The 27,088-nt window shown below is 31.4% G+C and overlaps 2 protein-coding genes across 2 annotated transcripts in view; both read right to left on the bottom strand.

Annotated features, from left to right (window-relative positions):
* The window catches only part of LOC139481922 (kinesin-like protein KIF21A), a 275,709-nt gene extending 248,621 nt beyond the window's left edge, over positions 1 to 27,088 (bottom strand). Inside the window, exons 1-2 of the mRNA XM_071265486.1 lie at positions 26,768 to 27,088; positions 20,679 to 20,836 (exon numbers count right to left, since the gene is read on the bottom strand). The gene's annotated coding sequence lies outside the window, so the exon portion shown is untranslated. The remainder of the gene's footprint in view (positions 1 to 20,678; positions 20,837 to 26,767) is intronic.
* On the bottom strand, positions 1,188 to 26,823 carry LOC139483285 (UDP-N-acetylhexosamine pyrophosphorylase-like). The gene is made up of 9 exons (XM_071267314.1): positions 26,768 to 26,823; positions 20,679 to 20,836; positions 17,695 to 17,876; positions 16,815 to 17,008; positions 14,658 to 14,801; positions 10,705 to 10,890; positions 4,474 to 4,503; positions 2,180 to 2,249; positions 1,188 to 1,437 (listed from the first exon to the last, which is right to left on the bottom strand). Exons 1-9 carry the CDS (start codon positions 26,821 to 26,823, stop codon positions 1,333 to 1,335), a joined length of 1,125 nt encoding a protein of 374 aa, XP_071123415.1. The 3' UTR covers positions 1,188 to 1,332.

Here is a 27,088-nt window from a genome sequence, read left to right as displayed (position 1 = left end):
CCCCACCCCTGTAAGATTTGTTCTAAATGCTTTTGTTTCAGAGATATAAGCCAAAATCTGCATTGTACCCCTATGTTCCATGTTAAGCCATGTCAGCCATCTTGTTTGGCGGGCTGGATCATCGGACACATTTTTAAAACTAAATTCCCCAATAATGATTGTGGCCAAGTGAGGTTTAATTTGGCCATGTAAGCTAAAAACCAGGTCCTTATAACCTCTTTTACTATATACAAGTTTGCAGACTTTTCCTAATTATTGACTTCTTCTACAACCTTACAAGTAAAGTACTATATATAGTCATCTTATTCTTAATTGTAATATTTTAATGTTAAGCTCTGAGATTCAAATGTAGAAAACTAACCATTCATTCAGTTTTTATATATTTTTCAAGAATTGTAATTTATTTTGATTAAAGGTTAAATTATACATATGTCCCAAACACCACTTGACAAAGAGGATGGCATATATCTATGGCAATAAAAATGTAAATCAAAATTTTTATTTTATTTCCATTTAGCTATTTAACATGATAATGACAATAACAAAAAAAATTTGAAAACTATTTCAACTCTTCATTTTAAAATGAGTAACAAAAATTAAAAAAAATATATAACAGACATAACAATATTACCATAAACACCAAATAATTAAAAAAATACTTGACACACAAATTAACTTTATGCACCAATTAACCTGTTTTTCAATTTTTTGCTTATTTTAACTTATGTACTCAATACTGAAATTTACTTAAATTTAATAACATACATATAGCAATCAAATGTAAAGATGAGAAAAAAGACAGTTTTTCACTATTCATGTAATTCTTGAACTTCATACTTTATTTGTCTTTTTTACACTTCTTTGATTCAAGTATCACTGCAGATGAAATTTCAATCCTGGTATCTACATTTTGAGTTTATGTGCACCATTTTTAAATATACAGTCATAAAATCTAATGTCATAAAATCTAAAGGTATTTAGGTAACTTCATTCATGACACATCAGAATTCATTGAGAATCTGCAGGGGCAAATTTTATGGCATCATGAAAAACTGGGTTTTCACTGTGATATGAATACAAAACGTTTCTTTCCCTATTCTACAAAGTAAATCAAGCCAGTGAAAAAGTAAAAAAAAAAAAAATGCTTTATAATAAATATGCGTAATAGGTGTGTAAATATAAAATTCATTAACAAAACTCCACCACAAATACACTTTTGTGTAGTCCGATGAAAATAAAACCATATGATTGTCCCAGATCACAGAAAGCTTCCCTTCCAACCTAGTTATTAATATTAATTAAGTAGCTGCCCACACTAAATGAATGTTTACATTAGCTTCTTTCTCCTTGTCTGACCACTGGTTTCTCGTAACTAGGCCCTTGTTCTAGGTACAATGGAGAAACAAAACTCTTTCCTTTTACCAGATCTTCTAAACCCTGTAAAAAAAATAATATCTTGTGCTATTTACAAAATATCTGAAACTTCAGCACAGTTTGACATGCAACTTATGTCTTATTGGGATTGAAACAGTCATGTATATCTAAGCATAAGAAAAACAGTAACAATTGAATTAAAATATTGTTTGCGCAAAGAATATTGTAATCTTATGTTGATTATTATGTGTGCTGTCGGGTTGCTGTTTCATTGATGTATAATCAGTATATATCTCTTTTTACTGTAAATTCAGACATTATTGCGTGGATTAATTGAGACTTTTTAAGAAAGAACAAAAAATGCTACATTAATTATTGCTTATGCAAACAGTCAGGATTACAGAAAAATTTGCATGGGATATCCAAATGGATGTTCTTATTATTGCGATACTAACCCAGTTGCATTAATCGTCTCAATAAAAAAACTCTTAATAATTTCTGAATTTACAGTATTCATAATTATTTACTCTCAAAGCAGTACAGATAAGTAAGGTAAAAACATTGTCATTGCAGAGTGAGTGTTAATTAGCTATGCCCATAAACAATGGCAGAATCAGACATTTCCAAAAGAGTGGATGCACCAACTTCCTAAAAGGGGGCCTGATCCAGTCATGCTTTAGTGATTCCCTATATTATCAACCCAATTGTTCCAACAAAAGGTCTCCTGATCCCTGCCCCCTAAATCTCCTTCTGGTAAACTTTTGATAGTACAAAGTCATTTTGACCTGGTTGTAATAGTACATACCTCACCAGCATAAGATACTAATGGAGAGATTTCACAGACAATACCATTTTCCTCATCAGCATCCTTTTGACTGAAAAAACAAGAACAATAATTATACACTACCAGTAATTCATGCAGAAAAAAGTTAGAGATATACAGTTCAGTGGATTCATTAACTTTTGATTGATGAAAATATATAATTACAGGTAGCATTAAAAACTTGCTATCATAGTTTTGATAGCAGTTAAAAGTTTCAGAACATTTAATGTTCATCTATCATCATCATAACCCATGAATTCCTCAAAAATAAGATTTGCAAATAAGAACAAATCCACAGATTACACATAGATAAAATAATCCTCATTTATTCCACTGTTAATACATATTGATAGTTTAAACTGTATTTGATTGGATGAGACTATCCCACTTGTCATTGAACAAATCTTCATATTCAATTCTGAGAATCATATTCCCCTCTGAAATGTCGGGATTACATCGTGCGACATTACGCATGGTTAATGTGCATAAAGTTTTAAACTTCTTATTCTTCTAGCAAACATCAATATCATGTTTAAATCTATTTCAGACAATAAAACAAGAAGACTAATAGTTCAATTTTCACCCATACTGTTTATAAATGGATATGTCATGTTTCCTTTCGCATAAAAAACAAGTGAAAAGGAAAAAAAATAAATGAATTGAAAGTAAACAAAGCATAGTCAGTGGAATATGAATATTCTTAGGTGAACAAATCTTCATATCTCCCTCCTGCATGGGAAATAAATGTATATTATTCCACTGCATGTTGATTTTGATAGCGAAATCAACATTCGATTGGTTGAAACTATTCCATGTGATATCGAACAAAACTTCATATTCCCTTCTGAGTTTCATCTTCCCCTCTGAACGTCCGGATTGCCTTGAGCGATATTATCCACAGTTAATGTTTTAATACCTTTTGATCAATTTTTTTTAAAGATAGTAAAGTAATTTCGTTTTTAAAAACTGTTTCAGATCTAAAAACAGAAATAAACGAACAATTATTACTTTTAATCGTGCTAATTACCATTGTGTATGGTGTGAGTAGTTATAAAAAACAGATAAGAAAACAATAATGTAAACTAATATCTTATGTTCAGAAGTAAAAAAAAAAGTATAGACAGTGAAATAAAAAAATCATTTCCCTTGGCTTAAAGATATGAAGATTTTTTCATCCTCGAAAAATCATATTTCCCTTGGGCAAAGCCCTCGTGAAATATGAATGTTCTTGGGTGAACAAATCTTCATATCTCCCTCATGAACAGGAAATAATTATAGTATAACTAATCGCCGTATTTGAATATAAAAAATAAGACAACGCGTGACCGAACGACGCATGGATTAAACGAGTGCGCAGCACAAGTTTAATCCATAGCGGCGTTCGGTCACAAGTTGTCTTATTTTTGATATTCAAATACGGCGAGTAGTTATTCTTTTTATTACATTGGCAAATGGCTTTTTTTATGAAATTAATGTGGAAAATGTAAGGAACTATATCTTTTTCCTACACATTGACAATTTGTTTTGATCCGACGTTATCGACGTCTTGACAACGCCTATTGTTGTATGACGTCAGAGAGTGAAATAACCCCGTTTATTTCACATGTGAAATTATTGGTTTTTATCTAACTGGGAAATCAATGTAATTCATTGCAACCAATGTAATAAATGTAAAATAACCCCTACATGGCTGTTTGACTTAAAGATACACTGTATTTCAAAAGCAGTTCAATTGAACATTTTGAAATAGTAAGATTAAACAGGTAAATTGATTAGAAAATATTTTGTGGTTACAAAAATGGTAAATTATGTTTAATTTGAAAAATGCAGTGGTTAAAAAATTTCAATAAACAACCTGGTCTTGAAGTCATAAAACTTTCAATTCAGTTTTTTGTACTCATACTCCAAAATCAACCAATCAAAATGCTGGATTTCATGTTACGAGCATTTTTTGTGCTCCGAGCACTGAGCAAAGTTTTATGACTTTAACCCAGGAGGCCCATATGATGCTAGCAAACACTTTATATTAAAAAATAGAGTTATCCCACTTTTGCCACCAAGAAATAACTATAAAGGCTACTTACTATATGTTCAATACATACACACTCATTAAAATTCACCAACAGTAGTATAATTCAAATTTGTTCTTCAAAAATAGCAGAATTTATTACATTTTAATGAAAAAATAAAGTTTTTGACCCAGATTTATTTTAAATATATCTATACATGAGCATAACATTATATATGAACCTGGTCATTGACCTTTATATACTTACTTGTCTCCACTGCCCTTTTCTTTGTTAGCGCTGAAGATAAAGTAGACAACATTGATGTGTTAAAACATGCAGATACAGATTATCATAAACAAAGGGCAGATAACTCATGCAAAAAACAATGAAATTACAACATGCCCTGTAAAACAACAAAAATCAACAAGGTCATATACAAGGAACTTTTAAGCTTATACAATACAGTTGTAGCTTTGTAGAGGCAGAAATTAATGAATTATTCACAATAAAAATGTGAAAGTTGACGGTAATTTGCAGAAAATAGATATCTGTTTGCATTTATAATTATTTTCCCTAAGTTTCACAAGCCCTATCAATAAAAATTTATAAAAAAATATTTCAAAATGGAAAAGCTCTTGATAGTCACTATATTGTTCCTGGAAAAGCTTCTGTTCAAGTTTTATCAATTCAATGTAAGTAAAATTGAGTTATTGATTATAAAAAAATACTCAAAACCATAGACTGAACATGTAGGAATGATATGTATGGCTTCCAGGAAATATCATTTGTAATATTATTTATTTTCCAGTACATGTACTGAAATTTAATGATTTTAATTCAAATATACCAAATTCATGCTAAAATATCTCCCCAGAAAACAGAAGCTTCAAGTATAAGTTCCTCTTTATTCTAAAGTTTGTAACAAATGAAACCAGATGCTCCGCAGGGAGCAGCTTTATACGACCGCAGAGGTTGAACCCTGAACGGTTGGGGCAAGTATGGACACAACATTCAAGCCGGATTCAGCTCTAAATTTGGATTGTGATTAAATAGTTGACACAGCATAGGTTTCTGACACAGAATGAATGTGGTCTAATGAACTTAAAAAAATATGTTTGCCTTTGAACAATTCACTATGCTGTTGAATAATAATCCTCTCAAAAAAATGTTTGAAGAAATTTTCTTTTTATTTATGAAATCTGAAATGAAAAAAATTGACCCCCCAATTTTTTTTTCACATCCCCCTTTCCCTTATTTCAAAACTGATCTCAATTCAAATTTCTAATTAAGTTTGCAACAATAATTACTCATTTAAATACATCATAAAATATTAAAATGTAAAAAAAAGTGCTTGTTTTTACTGAATGGTAAAGATTGTTTTAATCTATCAGTTGGTAGTAAAAGTGAATACATTGTATATTGTATAAAACAATGATTTAAGTTGATTCAACTACTATACTGTGCAATTGAAGATTTCTTTCTATTGCACAATACTGTACAATTGAAGATTTCTTGCTATTGCTGAATACTGTGCAATTGAAAATTTCTTGCTATTGCACAATACTTAATATAATAATTTTGGATCCTGATTTGGACCAACTTGAAAACTGGGCCCATAATCAAAAATCTAAGTACATGTTTAGATTCAGCATATCAAAGAGGCCCAAGAATTCAATTTTTGTTAAAATCAAAATTAGTTTAATTTTGGACCCTTTGGACTTTAATGTAGACCAATTTTAAAACGGGACCAAAAATTAAGAATCTACATACACAGTTAGATTTGGCATATCAAAGAACCCCAATTATTCAATTTTTGATGAAATCAAACAAAGTTTAATTTTGAACCCCGATTTGGACCAACTTGAAAACTGGGCCAATAATAAAAAATCTAAGTACATTTTTAGATTCAGCATATCAAAGAACCCCAAGGATTCAATTTTTGTTAAAATCAAACTAAGTTTAATTTTGGACCCTTTGGACCTTAATGTAGACCAATTTGAAAACAGAACCAAAAATTCAGAATCTACATACACAGTTAGATTCGGCATATCAAAGAACCCAAATTATTCAATTTTTGATGAAATCAAACAAAGTTTAATTTTGGACCCTTTGGGCCCTTTATTCCTAAACTGTTGGGACCAAAACTCCTAAAATCAATACCAACCTTCCTTTTGTGGTCATAAACATTGTGTTTAAATTTCATTGATTTCTATTTACTTAAACTAAAGTTATTGTGCAAAAACCAAGAATAATGCTTATTTGGGCCCTTTTTTGGCCCCTAATTTCTAAACTGTTGGAACCAAAACTCCCAAAATCATTCCCAACCTTTCTTTTGTGGTCATAAACCTTGTGTCAAAATTTCATAGATTTCTATTAACTTCAACTAAAGTTATAGTGCGAAAACCAAGAAAATGCTTATTTGGGCCCTTTTTGGCCCCTAATTCCTAAAATGTTGGGACCAAAACTCCCAAAATCAATCCCAACCTTCCTTTTGTGGTCATAAACCTTGTGTTAAAATTTCATAAATTTCTATTCACTTTTACTAAAGTTAGAGTGCGAAAACTAAAAGTATTCGGACGACGACGACGACGACGACGACGCAGACGACGACGCCAACGTGATAGCAATATACGACGAAAATTTTTTCAAATTTTGCGGTCGTATAAAAATCAATGTTGGATGTCACCTGCATTGTATCAGCTTAAGAAAGGGACAAAGCAGCATAACATTTATCTTTCAGCATTTAATTGAAGAAAATTATTCTAGCATTAATTATTTATCAATTATAGATTTTGAACATGACAATCACAAATGTTTTAAGTTCTCACTTCTGCCCCATTATTACAAATGTGTATTGGTATGTGGGTTAAAAAAAAAATATCTGGCCTTGCATTAATCTTTATAATTTTTTAAGATACAGTGTAACCTGCCTAATCCAACCCCGGAGTATTCCAAATTCCTGCTTTAACGGACACATTTTCTTTGTCCCATAATATGCCTATCCTTGAAGAAAAAAAACTGAGCATTCAGACACCCTGCTTAATCTGACATTTTTTTTTGGTCCCCCTGTGTGTCAGATAAGTCAAGTTACATTGTATAAATTAATCTATATCTAAGTTTAATGGATTGAAGAAGCAGGGTCAAAGAAGAATGTTTGTATTATACTATATCATATGCATATCACAAGAGAGGTCATCAAATTTGAAATTGTAACCATGACCTGACTTAAACACCATAAACAGATGCACCACAAGTGATGCTAGATGCTAACATTTAATAACATTCAGTCAAAAACATATAGTGCTGGGATATAAGAAAGCAATGTTACATCATAGGAAAACACATGCAAATCAAACATTGTTTTCAGTGTAAGGGATATAATTAGGGTATTTGTGAATTTTTATTTGGGTATTCATGCTTTATATTTCAGAGATATATAGATTCTACCACTGCATTGAGTGTACTACGATATTTATCCACTCGAGACAGTTAAATTTTCAAAATTTTCAAATTTAACTGTAGAGAGTGGATAAATATCATATTACACGAGATTTGGTGGTGGAATCTGTTTCTCCAATGATTTTCTAGCATTATACAGGCAAACTTATTCCTTCTTTTCGAATGATCTGCAAAAAGATGTGTTCCTTCTATCTGATGTCATCGGACATGGTCGTCTTTTTTCATGCCGTCACAATAGGAATTTCAGAGGAAAGCAAGAAAATTCGAAGTCGTGATCGGATTTTAACCAATGAAGAATTGAGATCAAACGAACCACACGTTGATTAAATTTTGTTTATACAATGGGTGCAGAAAGGGATAAATTGTTTAAGAATTAGAGAAATATAGATTCTTACATTGATACCAGTGGATTATCAGATTTATCCAATCGAGATAGTTAAATTATCAATTTTAAAGTCAGAGACTTGGCTAGGACTATAAAATTTATAATTTAACTATCGAGATTGGATATATCCGATAATCCACGAGTAACTATATGAAAGAATCTGTTTCTCTAATGATTAACCAGATGCTCCGCAGGGCGCAGCTTTATAAGACCGCAGAGGTTGAATCCTAAATGGTTGGTGCAAGTATGGACACAACATTCAAGCTGGATTCAGCTCTAAATTTGGATTGTGATTAAATAGTTGACACAGCATAGGTTTCAGACACAGGATGAATGTGGTCTAATGAACTTAAAATATTTTTTTTGCCTTTGAGCAATTTACTATGCTGTTGAATATTAATCCTCTCAAAAAAATGTTTGAAGAATTATTTTTTTTATTTATGAAATCTGAAATGAGAAAAATTTAACCCCTCCCCCCATTTTTTTCACATCCCCCTTTCCCTTTTTCCAAAACTGATCTCAATTCAAATTCCTAATGGAGTTTGCAACAGTAACTACTCATTTAAATACAGCATAAAATATTAAAATGTAACAAAAGGTGCTTGTTATCACTGAATGGTAAAGATTGTTTTAATTTATCAGTTGGTAGTAAAAGTGAATATACATTGTATATTGTATAAAACAATGATTTAAGTTGATTCAACTACTATTCTGGACAAAGAAAGATAACTCCAATCAATTGAAAATTTCTTGCTATTGCACAATATTGTGCAATTAGATATTTCTTGCTATTGTGCAATACTGTGCAATTAAAAATATTTGCTATTGCACAATACTGTGCAATTGAAGATTTCTTGCTATTGGACAATACTGAGCAATTGAAGATTTCTTGCTATTGCTGAATACTGTGCAATTGAAAATTTTCTTGCTATTGCACAATACTTAATATAATAATTTTGGATCCTGATTTGAACCAATTTGAAAACTGGGCCCATAATAAAAAATCTAAGTACATGTAGACCAATTTGAAAACGGGACTAAAAATTAAGAATCTACATACAGTTAGATTTGGCATATCAAAGAACCCCAATTATTCAATTTTTGATCAAACCCCGATTTGGACCAACTTGAAAACTGGGCCAATAATCAAGAATCTAAGTACATTTTTAGATTCAGCATATCAAAGAACCCCAAGGATTCAATTTTTGTTAAAATCAAACTAAGTTTAATTTGGACCCTTTGGACCTTAATGTAGACCAATATGAAAACAGGACCAAAAATTAAGAATCTACATACACAGTTAGATTCAGCATATCAAAGAACCCCAATTATTCAATTTTGGACCCTTTGGGCCCCTTATTCCTAAACTGTTGGGACCAAAACTCCCAAAATCAAACCTAACCTTCCTTAAGTGGTCATAAACCTTGTGTTTAAATTTCATAGATTTCTATTTACTTATACTAAAGTTATTGTGCGAAAACCAATAATAATGCTTATTTGGGCCCTTTTTTGGCCCCTAATTCCTAAACTGTTTGAACTAAAACTCCCAAAATCAATCCCAACCTTCCTTTTGTGGTCATAAACCTTGTGTCAAAATTTCATAGATTTTCTTTTTACTAAAACTAAAGTTATAGTGCGAAAACCAAGAAAATGCTTATTTGGGCCCTTTTTGGCCCCTAATTCGTAAAATTATGGGACCGAAACTCCCAAAATCAATCCCAACCTTCCTTTTGTGTTCATAAACCTTATGTTAAGTTTTCATAGATTTATATTTACTTTTTCTAAGGTTAGAGTGCGAAAACAAAAAGTATTCGGACGACGACGACGCAGACGAAGACGCCAACGTGATACCAATATACGACCAAAAAATTTTCAATTTTTGCGGTCGTATAAAAAATGAATTTTCTTCTTTTGTTAAACGAAAATCCCCCTCGAGTGCCTTTCACATTCCATGAAGTTGTCAATTTCATAAACACCTGTTAGCATATTTTGATTCATCCAGTTAGCTAAAAAGTTTATGACCCTTTAATCATCCAATGATCTTTTGAGATCATCCGCAAGCACACATTGATTATTTTTTTTATACAATGGGTTCGGAAAGGGATAAATTTCCATAGAATTAGAGAAATAGAAATCCATAATGGGATATAGATATTCGTGTTTGTTGATTTATAAAGAACAAAAATGTCACTATCATAAAGTCCACATGGCCATATACAGTCTGACATATATATATATATCAGACCTTTTTCTAAGAGATCAACACAGTTGTAAGGTTGTTTTTCTGTTGACTACTTGCTGGATGCTTTTTATAACTTAAGTGACATGATAAATAGTCTTTTCAATTATTAGTGTTGTTGGTGTATTGTTTCAGACATTGCAATGAGTATGTGTACCTCACTTTTAAAGGTTTTATTCAAAGTTATCTTTCTGAGCAAGAATGTATTTGATCCAAAAACCTAAGCCAAAAAAGTTTCTATGCAAGTTTTAGCATCACATTATTCTCTTTTCTTTTTTTTGCAGTATTGGACCATTATTCACTTTCCTGTCAACTCTAGACTCTCTTTCAATAGTGACTAAAACTACATTTATAGATCTTGTCCATGGAAAACCTAATTCAGTTACAAAATGTTTATCAAACATATCAAAGTTACCTCTGAATATCTGGAATTTCTGTTCCATCACTGTGAACAAACTTTCCTCCAGCTCCCAATACAAATCTTCTGTGCATGTCAAGTAGAGCATGACGAGCTGTAGTGGGCGTGTCTTTAGGTTCAGTGTTGGCATTCTTCAAGGGAGAGAACTCATCCTCTCTTAGAACTTCCCATACAGCAAAATTCCTGTCTCATTTAACCAAAAGACCACAAACACAACCACATTCAGGATAATAGGCATGCATATACACAATATTGACAAACAAATAAATATGTACAAGGAAAAGTTACGTCATATAACCATAAGGGTTAATAAATAAACATGTGCAAGGAAATATTGTTATGACACCATAAGGATAAACAAATAAACAGGTTTCAGGTAAAAATTAGTTGCATAAATATAAGGATAAACAAATAAACATGCATCAAGAAAACCACCAGTGTCAAATGAAAAATTAAAAAAATCCAACAACCCATACAAAGGAAATAACATTCAAAAAGTGTAAACATGCAGATGTTAATAATTTGAAGGAATTTAGGGAGTGAAATTCATGAAAAAAGAGGAAGAAATAATGATAAAGGATGGAGTATGTAAATGATATGCAGGTAAACATAATCATGCATAAAACATCACATTCATACAAACACACCCACAAATTCACAAATGAAAAAGAGAAAGAAGAAATGTTTGAATGAGTTTTGTATCATGGGAACATTGAACATTTTTTTTATTAAATAAAAGTTAGAGCTAGAATATGTATCTTGAATTCCTTTAAAACCAGGATCACTTAATTGAATTTTACTCCTATTTATTATAACAAGAACCAAGTTTTTATTGGTGGAGGAAGCTGATGTTCTTTTGATCCAAAGACACAACTATCTTTAAAGTTTATGAAGATTTACAGTTATTAGTCCCCCTCATTGTTGAAAGCTATTCAGTGATCTAAATAACAAATGATCCCCCCTTTTTATTTTTTTTAAATAAAACTGTTAATAAATCAAAGTCTGCCATAAGTCTGAGGCTGTCCTCCTTAAAACTTATTTAAGTTTATACTTTCCATATATCTAGCTCATTATACATTAACCTTGAGCAAACCATATGAAGGTAATTTAGCAATACTTGTATCATACACAATAAAACTAATATTAAAAATGTATTTTTTGCTTGTGTTTGTTTACTCTAAGCTTAATAGAGGTTCATGTATAGGGGGAAGGTTGAGATCTTACAAAACATGTTTAACCCCACCACATTTTTGGGCTTGTCCTACAGTACCCTTCAAGAGGACCAACTCTCCCACACCCTACACCGAGGAAAATGTCGGAGCCACTCCGAAAAACTCCGATATTCCTCCCAAAATCAGGTAAATGTTTATTGTGATAACGAGCTCACTCTCTACACCGAGGAATTAATTGCCCTTATCCTACTTTGATCTCTACCGGCACAAGACTGAATGGGTAATTGGATTACCTGACAGGTAAAGGTTGAAGTAAAAAAGAATTATATTTCCGGTCTACTGTACCAGTTTTAGTGTCAAACAGGTGTATAATTTTAAATGTCTTTTATACTAATTAAATTTCATTTGTGGTAATAAAAACTAAAGTCAAAATATTTTCGTATTTTTTGTTAGCCCATCTAAAAATATCTTAACCTTAATGTACTTGCTTTAAAAAAAAAATGATTATAAAATATAGCGGAATATGTGAAAAACCAAATATTCTACTTCAAAGTTAAAGTCTTTATTTAAAAATTATATGTCTAAAAGTTTTATATATGCAAGTAAAAAGGAAAATGTATTCACCATTCATTAGGCAAAATAATAGCCCCGTGATAATTGTGTAAATCTACGGCATTTTCTTTTTACGATTATCTAATTGCTGGAATGAATAAAAGATTTAAAAGCAAAATGTTGTTGTTAATTCTTTCAATTGTATTTAAGTTTTATAAAAAATGAAAACTACTTAATTTTGACGATGTCTTCACCAGTAAATTAATATTTTATTTACGAAATGAACATACTTGTGTAAAAATAACCGGAAACTTTCGCTAAATTAATCTGAGCAGTTGAAAGAAAATTATAAAATTACGTGTTTGAAAGTTTTGTTTATTCAAGTAAAAAGGAAAATATTATTCACCATTCGTTATGCTTGATAATTACGGCATTTTCGTTTTACGATTTGTTGGCAGTACAGTAGGATAATAATACATTTCGGTTACAACAGGAATACTTCTACAGCTGCATTAATTCGTCTTCGTATAATATTAACTTTCGCACAATGAATGTAAATTTGTGTATTTTAAACAAAAGATTTTAAAAACAATTATTTGCCGTGCGAAGACAATTCCACGATACACATCTCAGTTATCAACAGTTTGGGTTGAACTTGAACTTGACTTACTTAACCATTGTTTACAATGTTAAATGCTAAAAATAGTTAACATCAATGTTATCAACAGCACGAGTTTTTTAAAGGGGGGGGGGGGAATATCGCGTACTAGTAAACTCAGGTGACCTTTCTAGCCGACCGTGGGAAAGTCCATTCAAGGTTTCTAAAGTTGCAGAATGACATTTATGTGCAATCGTATTGAGGCTCCAGAAGGTCCTTTTACAATTGATTAATCGGAAAAATATAATTCTTATCCGAATAAACGAGAACACATCTTTAACTATTTGAATGTTAATGTTTTATCTTTCAAAAAAGGAAGTAGCCTGAACATTAGTTATATGTCCATGGTCAATAATATAAATTACGGTTGATGAAATATTGAAATTATGATGGAGATTGTCCGGGGTGAATAATTGTGATCAATTGTATTCAAATGACAATAATACGATAAAGAACTGCCAATTTGTAGGCGTTTGGGAAATTTTGAAAATAAAATGATGACTGATTTAACTGGAATAGAATATTATGATGGGCAATTTTGAGGTTTGATATTAATTAAAGGATTAGTGACCTATCGGGTAGCGATAAGCGGATTACTTATCATCACAACTTTTAACATCTATTGTAAACGTATACTGATTGAGCGTCATAAACTTGTCAAACACATGAAGACCGGTAGAAATATAGTACTTTAAAGTGAAAATAGTTTTACACTTTCCAAATTTAAATGACGAAATTGATATAAATACTTTCGCCAATTTGAAACCGTTCTGTAAAATGCGAAAATGGCGAGCGCTATCAATATCACTTGAAGTTATTTCCTTTGTTCAACAGAGTTGTCATTTTACAGTTTCTGAAACACAAAATAACAAGTATTTTCTTCATACTTTTTCGTATGTACGTTTTATTTCAAAGATAATGGCATAGGACAAAAACATATAAGATAATAATTATCTTATTCTAAATGATATTGTCACATCTTTATCTACCAAAGAAAGGAAAACATTTTCAATTTTAATACCGTGATTTTAAAGCACACCTGTGCAACCTAGATCGATTAAATGTTCATAGGTAAATTATCTGGGTAATCCGATTATGTTGTCACGCGTCGTGAATTTTTAGTACTTCCGATGGGCAATAAACTAATTAACAGCCACACGGTGTTGGGAGAGAATCTTTGGAGGATTTTAGGAGTGAAATCCGCGGTACTCGGTGTGATTCCGAGAAACACGGAAATCGGAAAAAAACGAAATCGAATCGATATTTTTGAATGGTACTGTATATATATAAGTTAGGATTTTCTTGTCTTTTTTGTCTTGTATGATTTTTTAGTTCATTTATATGTTTTGGAGTTTAGTGTGACATCCATTTTCTCTGAGCCGGTATACAATATGTTTAGGGGCCAGATAAAGCCCGCCTCTGGGTCAAGGGAATGACTTCTTGTCTTGAAGACCCATTGATAGCAGTAAGCTGTTTTTTGCTCTTTGGTTGAGTTGTTGTCTCTTTTACATATTCCTTGTTTCCATTCTCAATTTTTTATAAATAATTTATTTATTTTTTATCTGTACCTGGCAAAGTGGAAAACATCAAATACAAATTTCTCCATTTTGATTCCATTGGGTGAAGTTGGTTTGATTGTCTCTAGATTCTCTCCAACATATGGAATCTTCTTTTTAGCAACATGGTGTGCTAGCTGTTCCTCTTGTGCTTGGCTAAGGGAATAATAATTATTATTATACATGTGAAATACGAAAACAAGATGATATTACTTCTTTGTACAGTAAAATAAAACAGACCTTTATGCCTGCTTAAAAACCGTTATTAATCAAGGATTATTTCTAGCTTGTCATGTTTTTTATGACATCTTTCTATTATTTACAAAATATGCTGAACTGAAGACGACTTTTATCTATCATCTATTCCATCAAATTGGAGATAAAGGATCTATCCCATCGAATTGGAGATAAAGGATCTATCCCATCGAATTGGAGATAAAGGATACTACAGATACAGTTAAGTCGGCTTCATATCTTGACTTACATCTAGAAATTGACAATGAGGGTCGGTTGAAAACAAAACTTTACGACAAAAGAGATGATTTCAGCTTTCCAATTGTGAACTTTCCATTTCTAAGTAGCAACATTCCAGCAGCACCTGCATACGAGGTATATATCTCCCAATTGATACGATATTCCCGTGCTTGCATTTCCTATCATGATTTTCTTGATAGAGGGTTACTGCTCACAAGGAAGCTATTAAACCAAGAGTTTCAAATGGTGAAGTTGAAATCATCCCTTCGTAAATTTTACGGACGCCATCACAAGTTGGTTGACCGTTATGGAATAACCGTTTCACAAATGATAATGGATATGTTCCTTACGTCGTAACTACAATCCCCTTCCCTTTCATGAATGTGACCTACCGAATTAGACTATTTACCGGATTTGTAATCACATAAGCAACACGACGGGTGCCACATGTGGAGCAGGATCTGCTTACCCTTCCGGAGCACCTGAGATCACCCCTGGTTTTTGGTGGGGTTCGTGTTGTTTATTCTTTAGTTTTCTATGTTGTGTCGTGTGTGCTATTGTTTTTCTGTTTGTCTTTTTTCATTTTAAGCCATGGCGTTGTCAGTTTGTTTTAGATTTATGAGTTTGACTGTCCCTTTGGTATCTTTCGTCCCTCTTTTAGTTACTCATGATGTTCATGTTGCTGGGTTGCTGTCTCATTTAGATAAACAACACACCTCCTTTTGCATACTAAGAAGTTTAGGTTACTTCAGAAACATATTGTGTTCATCAAATATAGTATAAGAATGAAATCATGAAAATAGTCTATATCAATTATGTCTTCTATATATATAGATTCTACCACTGCATCAAGTGTAATACCATACTTATCCACTCAGGACAGTAAAATTTTCAAATTTAAAACCAAAGACTTGCTGAGCGTTTTGAAAATTAAAAATTTAATTATTGAAAGTGGATAAATATCGTATTACACAAGATTTGTTGTGGAATCAGTTTCTCTAATGATTTTTAAACAATATGCAGACAAACTTATTCCCTCTTTTCAAAAGTTCTGCAAAAAGATGTGTTCATTCTATGTGATGTCATCAGGCATAGTCCCCTTTTTTCATGCTGTCACAATAGGAAATTTAGAGGAATACATGAAAATTTGACATCATAATCGAATTTAGACCAATAAAATACTGAGATGAAACGAACCACACATTGATTAAATAAAAACAATCAACATGTCAGGAAAAGGATAAATCGTGTAAGAATTAGAGAAATCTCTTTAAATCATACATAGATCTTATTGCTAGCCCAAATTTGGCATTGGTTTAGGTCCTTTTTAGTTTCATCAGCTCTTCAAACAATGTTTAAGTTTTTGAACTCAAATATTTGATCTTGAACATCACTGAGGGGACCTTTTAAATTTATCAAATTGTTCATCTAGTTCATAAAATTGGCACCATAAATGTTTTGATTTCCATAACAATAAAACAAATAAATATTCCAAATGATTAAATCTCCAGTGTATTATAATCATGATAATCATTCTTTATATTTATTTACAAAAGCTTTATCTGAACTCTTATCTCCACCTTGGTCCTTTCACTAATCAAATGACTAAAAAACAAAAGTTCCAATCATACAAAAAAACATCTCTTTTAAAATGGTACATTGAATTTACATGTGACACTCTAAAATGCAACTCACGCTGACACATGTTTTAGAAAATCTAACTGGAAGTAATGATTGCATATATTTCCTGCATTAAAAGTAAGTCGGCCATCTTGGTTTCTTTTCTCTGCAGTTTTAAGTGTTATTTCACTATATTCTACCACCTGGTAATTCCCCTCTACTTTACACACCACCCCTACAGCTTCTGTTGGTACAGTCTTCTCTACTGCCTGAAAGATACAAATTAACAGAACTTATACTTGTGATAAACATTTCAAAATACCTATCAGCACTTTTATTTTATGAATACTGTAAATTCAAAAATTATTGCGAGGTTCTCATTAATGCGAATAATGTGACTTGGTGAGTGTCGCAATAATAAGAACTAGCATTTTAATAAATAAAACATAGATTCAAACATAGATTGTTCTGAAATCAAATTTATTAAACTTGCATTCTTGTCCATTTTTGAAAAATCGCAATAATAAATGCACGCAATAATTTCTGAATTTACAGAAGTAAGGGAGAATCGTAACAGAAAAAGTAGATAATATACTGCTATGATTTTGATATGATTTATTGGAGGACCAAAATATAATACATGGATCTATATTGTTTTCTTTCCTTTAATAACAAGTTTAATTCATCCCAATAATTTGACTAGGTTTGTATCCTCAAGTTTACTATCATTCATGTAGTGTTTTGTGGACTGATTTGTCTTTTGATCATGATATATTGTCAAGTTTTCTTTGATTCAAGCTGTTTTCTTGCTTTCTTGGTATTTCTCCATCCTTTATTTTATTTCTTCTTTTAAAATTCAATCAAAATTAACAAGACATCTAGAATAATATTTTCAAAATTAAAAACTACAAATATTCAGAATTTAAATCTTGTTCATGATTGTCTTTAGATGTACCTTAGCTCCACATCTAACCCCTTTAGCCATACAGAATCCTATAAATACAGGATCAGCCATCTTGACAAGTATATTATCTACACAGTAGACATGTACATGTTTGATCCCTCTGGATTCCATATTTTCCACAATGCCATGATGTACCAAGCCCTTGTACATGTTGTATAAACCACCATTTCCATCTAAAAAGAAGACCATGACTATTAATGACGTTTTACACTAAATCCATTGGATGTGTACTAAATGATACTTTGGTCTTTGATACATGATTTTTTTATTAGTTGTTATTGGTTTTGAACTTAAGCTGTCATTAACTTTGAGTACTCTCAGATGTGTGCATGTTTAACCCTACCACATTCTGTATGTGCCTGACCAATTCAGAGGCCTGAAGTTTGGTGGTTGTCCTTTGTTCCTGTATATGGACCATAATTTGCTATTGGGCTCGTTTCCTATAACGATAGAAAAGTGATAAAAATGTGTATTACTGTAAGAAAAGTTGTAACTACATCTAAAGATGCCTTTATTTTTATCAACATACAAGTGTATGCTACTCTTCCCTAGAAAAAAAATTGAAATTAACAAATTTCAAAGATTATACGACCGTATTTTTGTGTCCTTTCTCGCGTTACTTTTCGCTTCCGAAGTGCATAACGCTGACTGATTTATAGATAATCGTCACCGGCAAATTCATAACTTTTGCTTTCAAATAATAAAGAACATCGACCAATAAGAATAGTCAGAAGAAAATGCCGAGAACTATAAGTATTTCTGTAGCAGGTGTAAGAACACTAGCGTTACTTTGGTTTCCAATTTCGTAATGCAAATTTAAGATGATGTAATCTGCTTTGTTGTAATAGAATTCTTTATAACAATATGCAAATATGAACTCTCGCGCGATGTTCAAACAGGTAAATCAGAGATGATTTTCATTCTTGTTTTGTTCTTCGTAATAATTAAGTTAGAAAATGATGTTATCGTTATGCGTTACATTTCAAACGAAACAGAAGTCCAGTTATTTCCTTTTTTTTTTATTAAAATTGTTTTTGTCGTTAAGTTCTAATCATTTCCGGTCATACATGAAACATGTGACTAACATGTGATCACGCCCTTACGGCCGGATATATGAAATACTAGGTCTAAACATTGTTTTTGTTTCCAACGGGATGTAAGCAAACATAATCTGTAGACTTGTTTCGTCTTGTTTAAAAAAGGAAAATACAACTTTTAAAGAGATTGCGCCGGGGGTCTATTATTTTTCCTATGTGCATAATGTTACATACGATCTTGTGTGAAAATAAATGCCCAATGACTTGACAAAATCGATTTCAGATTTGACAGACATTACAACACACTTCGTTTCCAGATAACGACGTAAAGGGTCCTTGGAAAATGCAATCGACATTACGTCTTTTATCATTGTGCCGATGCTCGTTGGATTGATTTTGCTTCAGCAGTAAATATAACTGGATATTTTAGGTGAATAAAGATATTTTAATAAAAAATACATGTTAATATACCGTTACACTTGGAATGTACAAAGTTGATATCTTTGTCACAATTTTTAATTATTTTTTTTTATTCATGTTCTGCAAACACTTTTCAGAAACGCAATAAACTTGTCAAAGGAGAAGTAAACTTTTACCATGCATGACTTGAAAGGAAGTACTTTATTGCTTTTAGCCCACTAAAGTAGGTTAAAATGTGGAAACCATGTAGATGGTGTACAGGTGACACAAATATCACATGGTGCCTATTTTAAAGATTTTAATTACAAATTAAAAGTTTTTTTCTTTACTGGATTTAAAGAATTTTACATTGCCAATGATTTGGAATAAATTGTATATAACTGGAATTTCAAAACCAAATATAAATACATTTTTTTGGCTAAAACATCAAGATACAACGATTATGGTATCCTGTATCAATGAAGAAAATATGGAAATTTCTGAATAAATTGTACTAATTGTTTTCAAAACAAGCACACATTTAGGAGTTTTATAATACTGTTACATTTAAGATGGATTTAAAGAAAAAGTATACTGTTCAGATTATTTTAAGCATGTTAAGCAGATTTTGCAATAAAATAAAACTAAAAAAATGCTTTCGGTTTCTTATGGTTTCCTGTCACGTTTAAAAAAAACTTTAATTTAACATTGAAAATAGATTTTAAATATTAACATGAAGCAAGTAACACTAGTAATGGTGTTCATTTATGTCTTTTGAAATATATTGTGCAAAATAAAGAAAATAAAGATTGGTTTCCTGTGTGGTTTCCTGTCACGTAAACGGTGAATCAAAATGTATTATTTTTTTCTTGAAAAACTCAATTGTTCCATTAATACTATAATTCTAACACCAACACAACCCACAGAATAAAAGTTAATGTTTTAGAACTCATAAAAAGGGATACAAAAAGAAACCAAAGGCCGAATACCAAATTATGGTCCATATATCATATTTGTATTTTGTATTTTGATCACTGTTTTTTTTAACATAAATCAGTCCTTTTTTCTATCGGTTGAATTGTTTTAAATTGTCATTTTGGGCCTTTTATTGCTGACATGGGGTGTGGGTATTCCTCATTGTTGGAGGCTGTACAGTAATTTATAGTTGAGAAATTATGTGTCATTTGGTTTCTGGTGGAGAGTTGTCTCAGATTCCTGTGATATGATGCTTTTTGTCTCTTTGACACATTCCACATTTCCATTCTCAATTCTGTATACAACTTTCAGTTCCCAAACCCAACCAAATTATACATTTTTTTAAAAACATTTCTTTGTTTATATAGATCTACAGATTAAGCTATGTGGTCTAACGTGTAGGTTTTACAGCTACATTTGCACATGGTAAAGATCCCTTCAGTACAGAGTTACAATTAAAAATACATGTTTTCAAAATGCATTTCTATGTACCTGATGAAAAAGTTTCAATCACCTACAAACCACATGCTGTAAAACATATTCCACTACTTCAGTGACACTTACCCGTCAATAAGATTTCTAACACATGAGTTGTAAATCGCATCTTGTTTGGTAGGAAGGTCGTACACGTAGTCAAATGTAAAGGCTTTATCTTTACCCAGGAGTACTTGGTTGTCCTCGGGTAGTACAGTGGAACATATCTTGCCAACTGGGGACGGATTCTGAAAATATTAATGAATTTATATATAATAGTTTATACATGCAATATGCAGAAGATGTAGGCTAAGGATATAGAAGTCAAAGAGACAGCAATTGATTGGCATCTAGTAATATAGTGGTTAACATACAGGAATTTCCTCGCTGTATTGAAGACCAATTGGTGGGCTTAGGCTGTTTTCTGCATTTTGGCCATGTTGTTGTCTCTTTGACACATTTCACATTTCCTTTCTCAATTTTATCCAATTTTAAGTCTATCATGTCTATGGTTGATAGTTTTGTCAAGAAGATATTTGTCAACCTCAAGATTAATTTTCTGCATATTGTGTTGTTAAGAAACTGTGTCATTTGAGTGTACTCTATGCCACCTTTCCTTTTATTCATACAATATATTTTTTTAAGTCGCTGATGAGTCTTTTGTACAAACAAACGTCTGGCGCCAATACAAAATTTCAATCTTGGTATCTATGATGAGTTCAATTATCATGATTATATTCAAGAAAGAAGCATAAGATTTTTGAATATATATATATATATATATATATATATATATCTAAAGATCCCATGTCCTTAATTACTCAAATATGCACTAAATACATATATTTTGTCTTAAAACCTTTTAAGATGACTAATTAAATGTACTTTTAAGATTATTGATAACATAACTACGACACCAGCTACTATTTATATGTCTGCTTTTAACAATGTCATGAATGTGCTTATATTGATTCAAGAAAACACCAGCAAAGAAAATTTAAAATCATTCTTTTTTTGTACTAGATTCATTGTACCTTCTACTTATGCATGCACCCTTGTCATTCATAAGTCTTCAGGAGAAAATGTTTGCCTACTGCAGTCATGATTGTGGTCAACTGTAGAGACTAATGTACATGTATACATTTTGTAAATGTAACATACAGATTACAAATAAATGCATTTTCAATTTCATGAGTTAAAATGTAATTGCTAATTTCGCCATGAATATAAATGTTTTTGTTTACTTTTTGGGGTGTCTGCAGTGCAACATAGATATGATCCCTAGGCCTAGATCTTGGAATAATACTAAATTTGTGAATCAATGCACAAAAGACAGAGAAGACCCTATTAACAGAACAGAACAGTAGATCGTACATAACATTGCATCATTTCGTGTCTGATTCAAGACTGCAATTGAATATCAAGAAATAAGATATTTGTCAGACAGCTTAAGCATTGGTGTTCAAATAGTTTTGCCCCATATTTAAAAAAACTTTATCTAATTTTATATCAAATGTGAAAAAAACACACATATATATATATATGGCAAACCAACACCAGAAGTTACAGTTATCGTGTGGTTTGTAATGCAGGGTGGTAGGAGTACCCAGTAAATACTGAAAATGGAAAACAGTTGGTCATCATTCATGCAATGTTATGGATAGTCATGATCAATAGAAGTCCATACAAATAAATTACCATGACAATACAAAAGGGAGAAACTAAACTACTGCCACTGGGTCCCTGCTTCTCAATCTCATCATCCTGTACCCTGATGTTCTTACAATCAAGCGGGGGAAAAAATCAATTTTCAAACTGCCTGGGAAATCAGGTCTCTAATTATGAAAGAACTTCCATTTATAGATAAGGTTAATATTGATTAAATCAAGATCTCCAGTGATGGAATGTTCGATAGGATATTTTATGACATAATATTAAGTCACTGTTACGTGTACTTAATTCATACCTTTGTAACAGATGCATATAAACAGAAATAGATTGTATATGCATATAAGGAACAGTACAAATGTCAATGACTTAAGATTTTTATTTACAATTAAACTGCAAAATGCATTTATAAACAACTTGTGCATCTACATGCATACATGTACATGTATATTAATTAAGATTATGAAGCAACTGAGCGTGTTATGTAAAATGCCAACTGCTGACTACCATTCTAAGAAAATACAACATGTTCTCCGAGAGGATGAAGAGCTTTAGGGGTTAGACTTACAATTGTACAAATATACATGTACATGTATACATATACATGTCATAATCATTGTTATCTAAATAAGGTGTCCAGTGCCTTTAATTTAGTTATCAATGGCAATGCATTATATTCATGATATTGCATGTTGCACATTGTTATACAAAATATGTTTATGATTTAATGAAGAAAAAAATCATGCATTTTTGCTTAAATTTATCTGACATGATTGATTGATTGGTATTTAACACCACTTTTAACACTATTATGCTATTTCGTGCATTGAGGTCAATTTTTATTGTTGGAGGAAGCCGGCCCCGGAGAAAACTAACAACCTTTGGTAATAAAATTGACAATCATTATAAGTCATTAAGAATTGGAGACAACTGCACCTGTCATGACTGTAAAGTACCGCACTTGAACTTGCAACCTCAGTGTTAACGACAAGTGATGTAGTTAAACTTCTTAGACCACTGGGCAAATGAAGCCCCTTATCATGTGTATATGATGTGCTTAAGAGGTATAATCACCAGCAACGTGTTCAACATCTGCCATGTGAGAATATTTCATGTCTATGGGAAAATTATACACGTCCAGACCATCCTGGCTGACCACTGCCAGTTACACTTATTTATGATTTCATCACTCAGATATATATTCATAACAACATTAAATATTCCTGTCATTAAGGACATTGTATTAACCTATTTTTAACAATGATTTACATTTTGTAATATTGAAGTTTTACTGTTTCTTACTTGTACTAAAATGTACATACATACAATGTATATGCATAAAAAATAATGCATCTGTTGGATAATACATAAAATGCGATGTTAAATGAAAAGCTTCATTTAACAATTTGAATACTTCTTGCACAGATGTGCAGAATTGCAGATTATATGCAAATGAGCTTTAAGCTTAAAGGTTAATACATATGTACCTAACTGTTCATATTCTAATTAATAATTATATAATGTATATATTTGTAAAATGTCAACTGCTGGCCTTCATTTCATAGAAAGTATGGGATGTACAATGTACATGTATTGATGTACAGTACATGAACTTTGTAAGACAATGGTAGACCCTGAAGAGTTAATATGGGTTACAACTAAATGGAATATCCATGGTGTACATATTATATACATTTTATTGCCTTGCCAAAAAATTATTGAAAAAAAAATATTTTCATTAGAAATGTTCATGTTAATCATGTTAATACTACATGTAGTACATGTACATTTTTGTAGGACTTGCTTTTAAAAAGTATTTCTGCTGACTAATATTCAGTCAAATGTGTAGCAAGATGGACAAATTTTTAGTGGTTTCAAAAATGCCTAAATTTATGTTTGACCATGATGACCACATGATGACAGTCATGACAGTTGTTTTGCATTCGATTGAAGTGTTTGAGCTTTTGATTTTGTTATTTGAAAAAAGGACTTTCCATTCTAAATTTTCCTTGAAGTTCTGAATTTTTGTTATTCTAAATTTGTACTTTTATCATGTTTATACAAAAACATTTTTTTTTTTAATTTTCCATGAAACATTTAAATTGGTGGAACATTGAAATCCCTATTTCCTAATTAATTTAACCATGTAAAACATGTACATGTTTACCAACAAAACTTTTATTAGGATAAATATACATGTAATATGTACAATGTTGTAATAGCATGATAAGAGCCTACAACATACACATAACCATGTATGTTATACATGTTATACATGAACGTTGTTTATCTATTACTAATTTCGTGATGATTTGTTATGGTATCATCTTTCTTTGTTAAATATGATATGGTACAAGTATATATTTATACCATGTATACCATCTGAAACCTTGTATATTTGTCACAGGTGAGATAGTCCTTTGATGTCAATATCTCTACACCTGTAATTTATTTTTTCATTCACCTTTTATAAAATATTTAAATTTTATCATATATATACTATAAAGTATGATGGAATTTTAAAATTTCAAAAATTATGTTTGAACAAGTGTCAACAAAAAAAAGTGCACCACCTACATGGAACATTAAATACTATTTTTTTCAATTGCTTAAATTACATGTTCAACTTCAAATCAATACATGTACACATGTAGTAAATGTTCATGAATCCTATGAACAGGATGAATGCAAGTATTTGAAGTAATAGTCTCAAAAGATTGCAGGTTGGAAATTGCATTTTGAACACAGGGTTCTCACTAAGGCATGTAGGGCGAGTCCATGAGTACTGGACACGTACATGTACTTTGTAGTCTCATGAAAATCCATGTGGAGTCTGGAGTCACCATTTTCAAAATTGTTTATTTTTGCATATATAATGAAACTGATGCAGGTATATCATTATTTCTAGACAGTATACATCATGTACATGTACATGATGTAGGATGTAATATATTGCAACACATGTGTATATATTACATGTATACATGTATGTACATGTATCATGTTTACGTGTATGTACAAAATGTATGTTCAGTGCAGGTAATGAAAAATATCATGACCATGATGACATTATTTTCTTTAAAGACATGGGGTTAACATTGCACTACATGTATATGATACACATTAATTTCCTGAAAAAAAGTGGCGTTCCAACAGGCCATGTAATTTTCAATGAAATTTTTTAATGAAATTACCCCCCTTGACACCACATGGCTTATTAAGGAATGAAACCAGTGTATCATGTATATCATCATGATCATCATGTACATTGTGTATATGTACATTTATGAGGGTAGGCCGTTTAGCATCAGGCGTCAACTGTTCATTTTCGGCAACCTTTAGCATTAAATTGGTTAGAATTTTAGTGCTTAGTCAGAACATCATTTATTTTCTGATTTTTTAGATGTCTCATTTACTATCCTTGCCTTTAATATTTACATGTAATGTTTTTTTGGAAAATAATTAACCAGATTTGTCAAAGTCAGTTGATTTTCCTATCTTCTAAAAGAAAGTCATTATTTTATCGTCATGTAACAAAAATTACTGTTTACATGTACATCATTTTGTCAAAAGTTTTACCAATTATTTAACTTGAAGATACATTGTATATCCATTTATACATTGTACAGAGTCAGAGTTAGAGGGGGCCCCTCATTTCTAGGAAAAATTTTGTTGATTATATAGGCAAAGAATAACCGGAGCGACCCCCTCTTAGTCAGTCAGTGGGCCCCCACTTACGAAAATTTCTGAATTCGCCACTGGTGTACCTTATACAATGTAGCTATTTGTCCGTCATTACTGGACATGACACAAAGTTCATGTAAAATCTGGACATCATAATACAAATATCTTAAGCCACAATGTGAAAGTGATTGTTGTTCATGTTGTTTGACATCAGAAAGTTCAAGCAGTCCAGATTCTTGGGTCAGCCAGCGCAGATTTCTATTAGGCGCTAAGATGTATTACGACCTCAATGCCCTTTAACGTCAGGCGTCAAACAGTAATTTTCGTCTACCGTTAGCGTCAAATTGGTTAAAATTTTACCATAATTCTTCAAAATATCCTTATCGTGATTTGTCAGAGGTCTCAAATAATTATCATTACCGTCATTTTTGGAGAGAAAAAAATAACGTGATTCATCTATATCATTCAATGTTTTTATCGTCAAAAAGATAGTGTATTTTATCGTCATATACCTTTAATGTCATTTGGCAAGAATTTTTAACGTTATTGGTCATGAAGGTACCCCCATGTATGTGTAATCATTTTCAGGGATTCTGTCGGCATTGATTTGCAACACATTAAATTCAGAAAAATGCTATACTACATTTTTCACAAAATCCTAGAAGGGATTAATGTTTCAGCATGAACTCAATTTTGCTTTCCCATACATTTTTACTCTATTTGAAACACTACTTATCATGCATTCTTATGAATCATTTTTTGTGAATAGGATGTCAACAAAAAATTAACAGTTATAAAATTAAACTTATTATACAATTAGTTAATACCTCAACGCCACCCTGACACTACTGTCGTCCTCCTTAGTTTCCTTCTTCTCTGTCATCTTGCAGATTTTATTTTTTTTTACTTGTTGCTTACAAAAAATTTTAATCTTTCCAACCCATTTTCACACCTAAATCCCAAGAGTTTCAGCCGTACATTACGGCAAATAATATATTCCTTATCGATCACATTATTGGCATTGATTAATTTACATGACACATTTTAGAAATAATGAAAATATAAATCCAAAGAATATTCAAATTTTCGATCTTCACCCTCCTTTCGTTATTTTTCTCGTTTACAGTGACATCGTTTGGCGGAAACGA

Source organism: Mytilus edulis, chromosome 7, assembly GCF_963676685.1.
Source record: "Mytilus edulis chromosome 7, xbMytEdul2.2, whole genome shotgun sequence".
NCBI classification, from domain to species: Eukaryota; Metazoa; Mollusca; class Bivalvia; order Mytilida; family Mytilidae; genus Mytilus; species Mytilus edulis.
The sequence above is the reverse complement of the archived record's forward strand: the minus strand, read 5'-3'. Positions and strand labels throughout refer to the sequence as shown.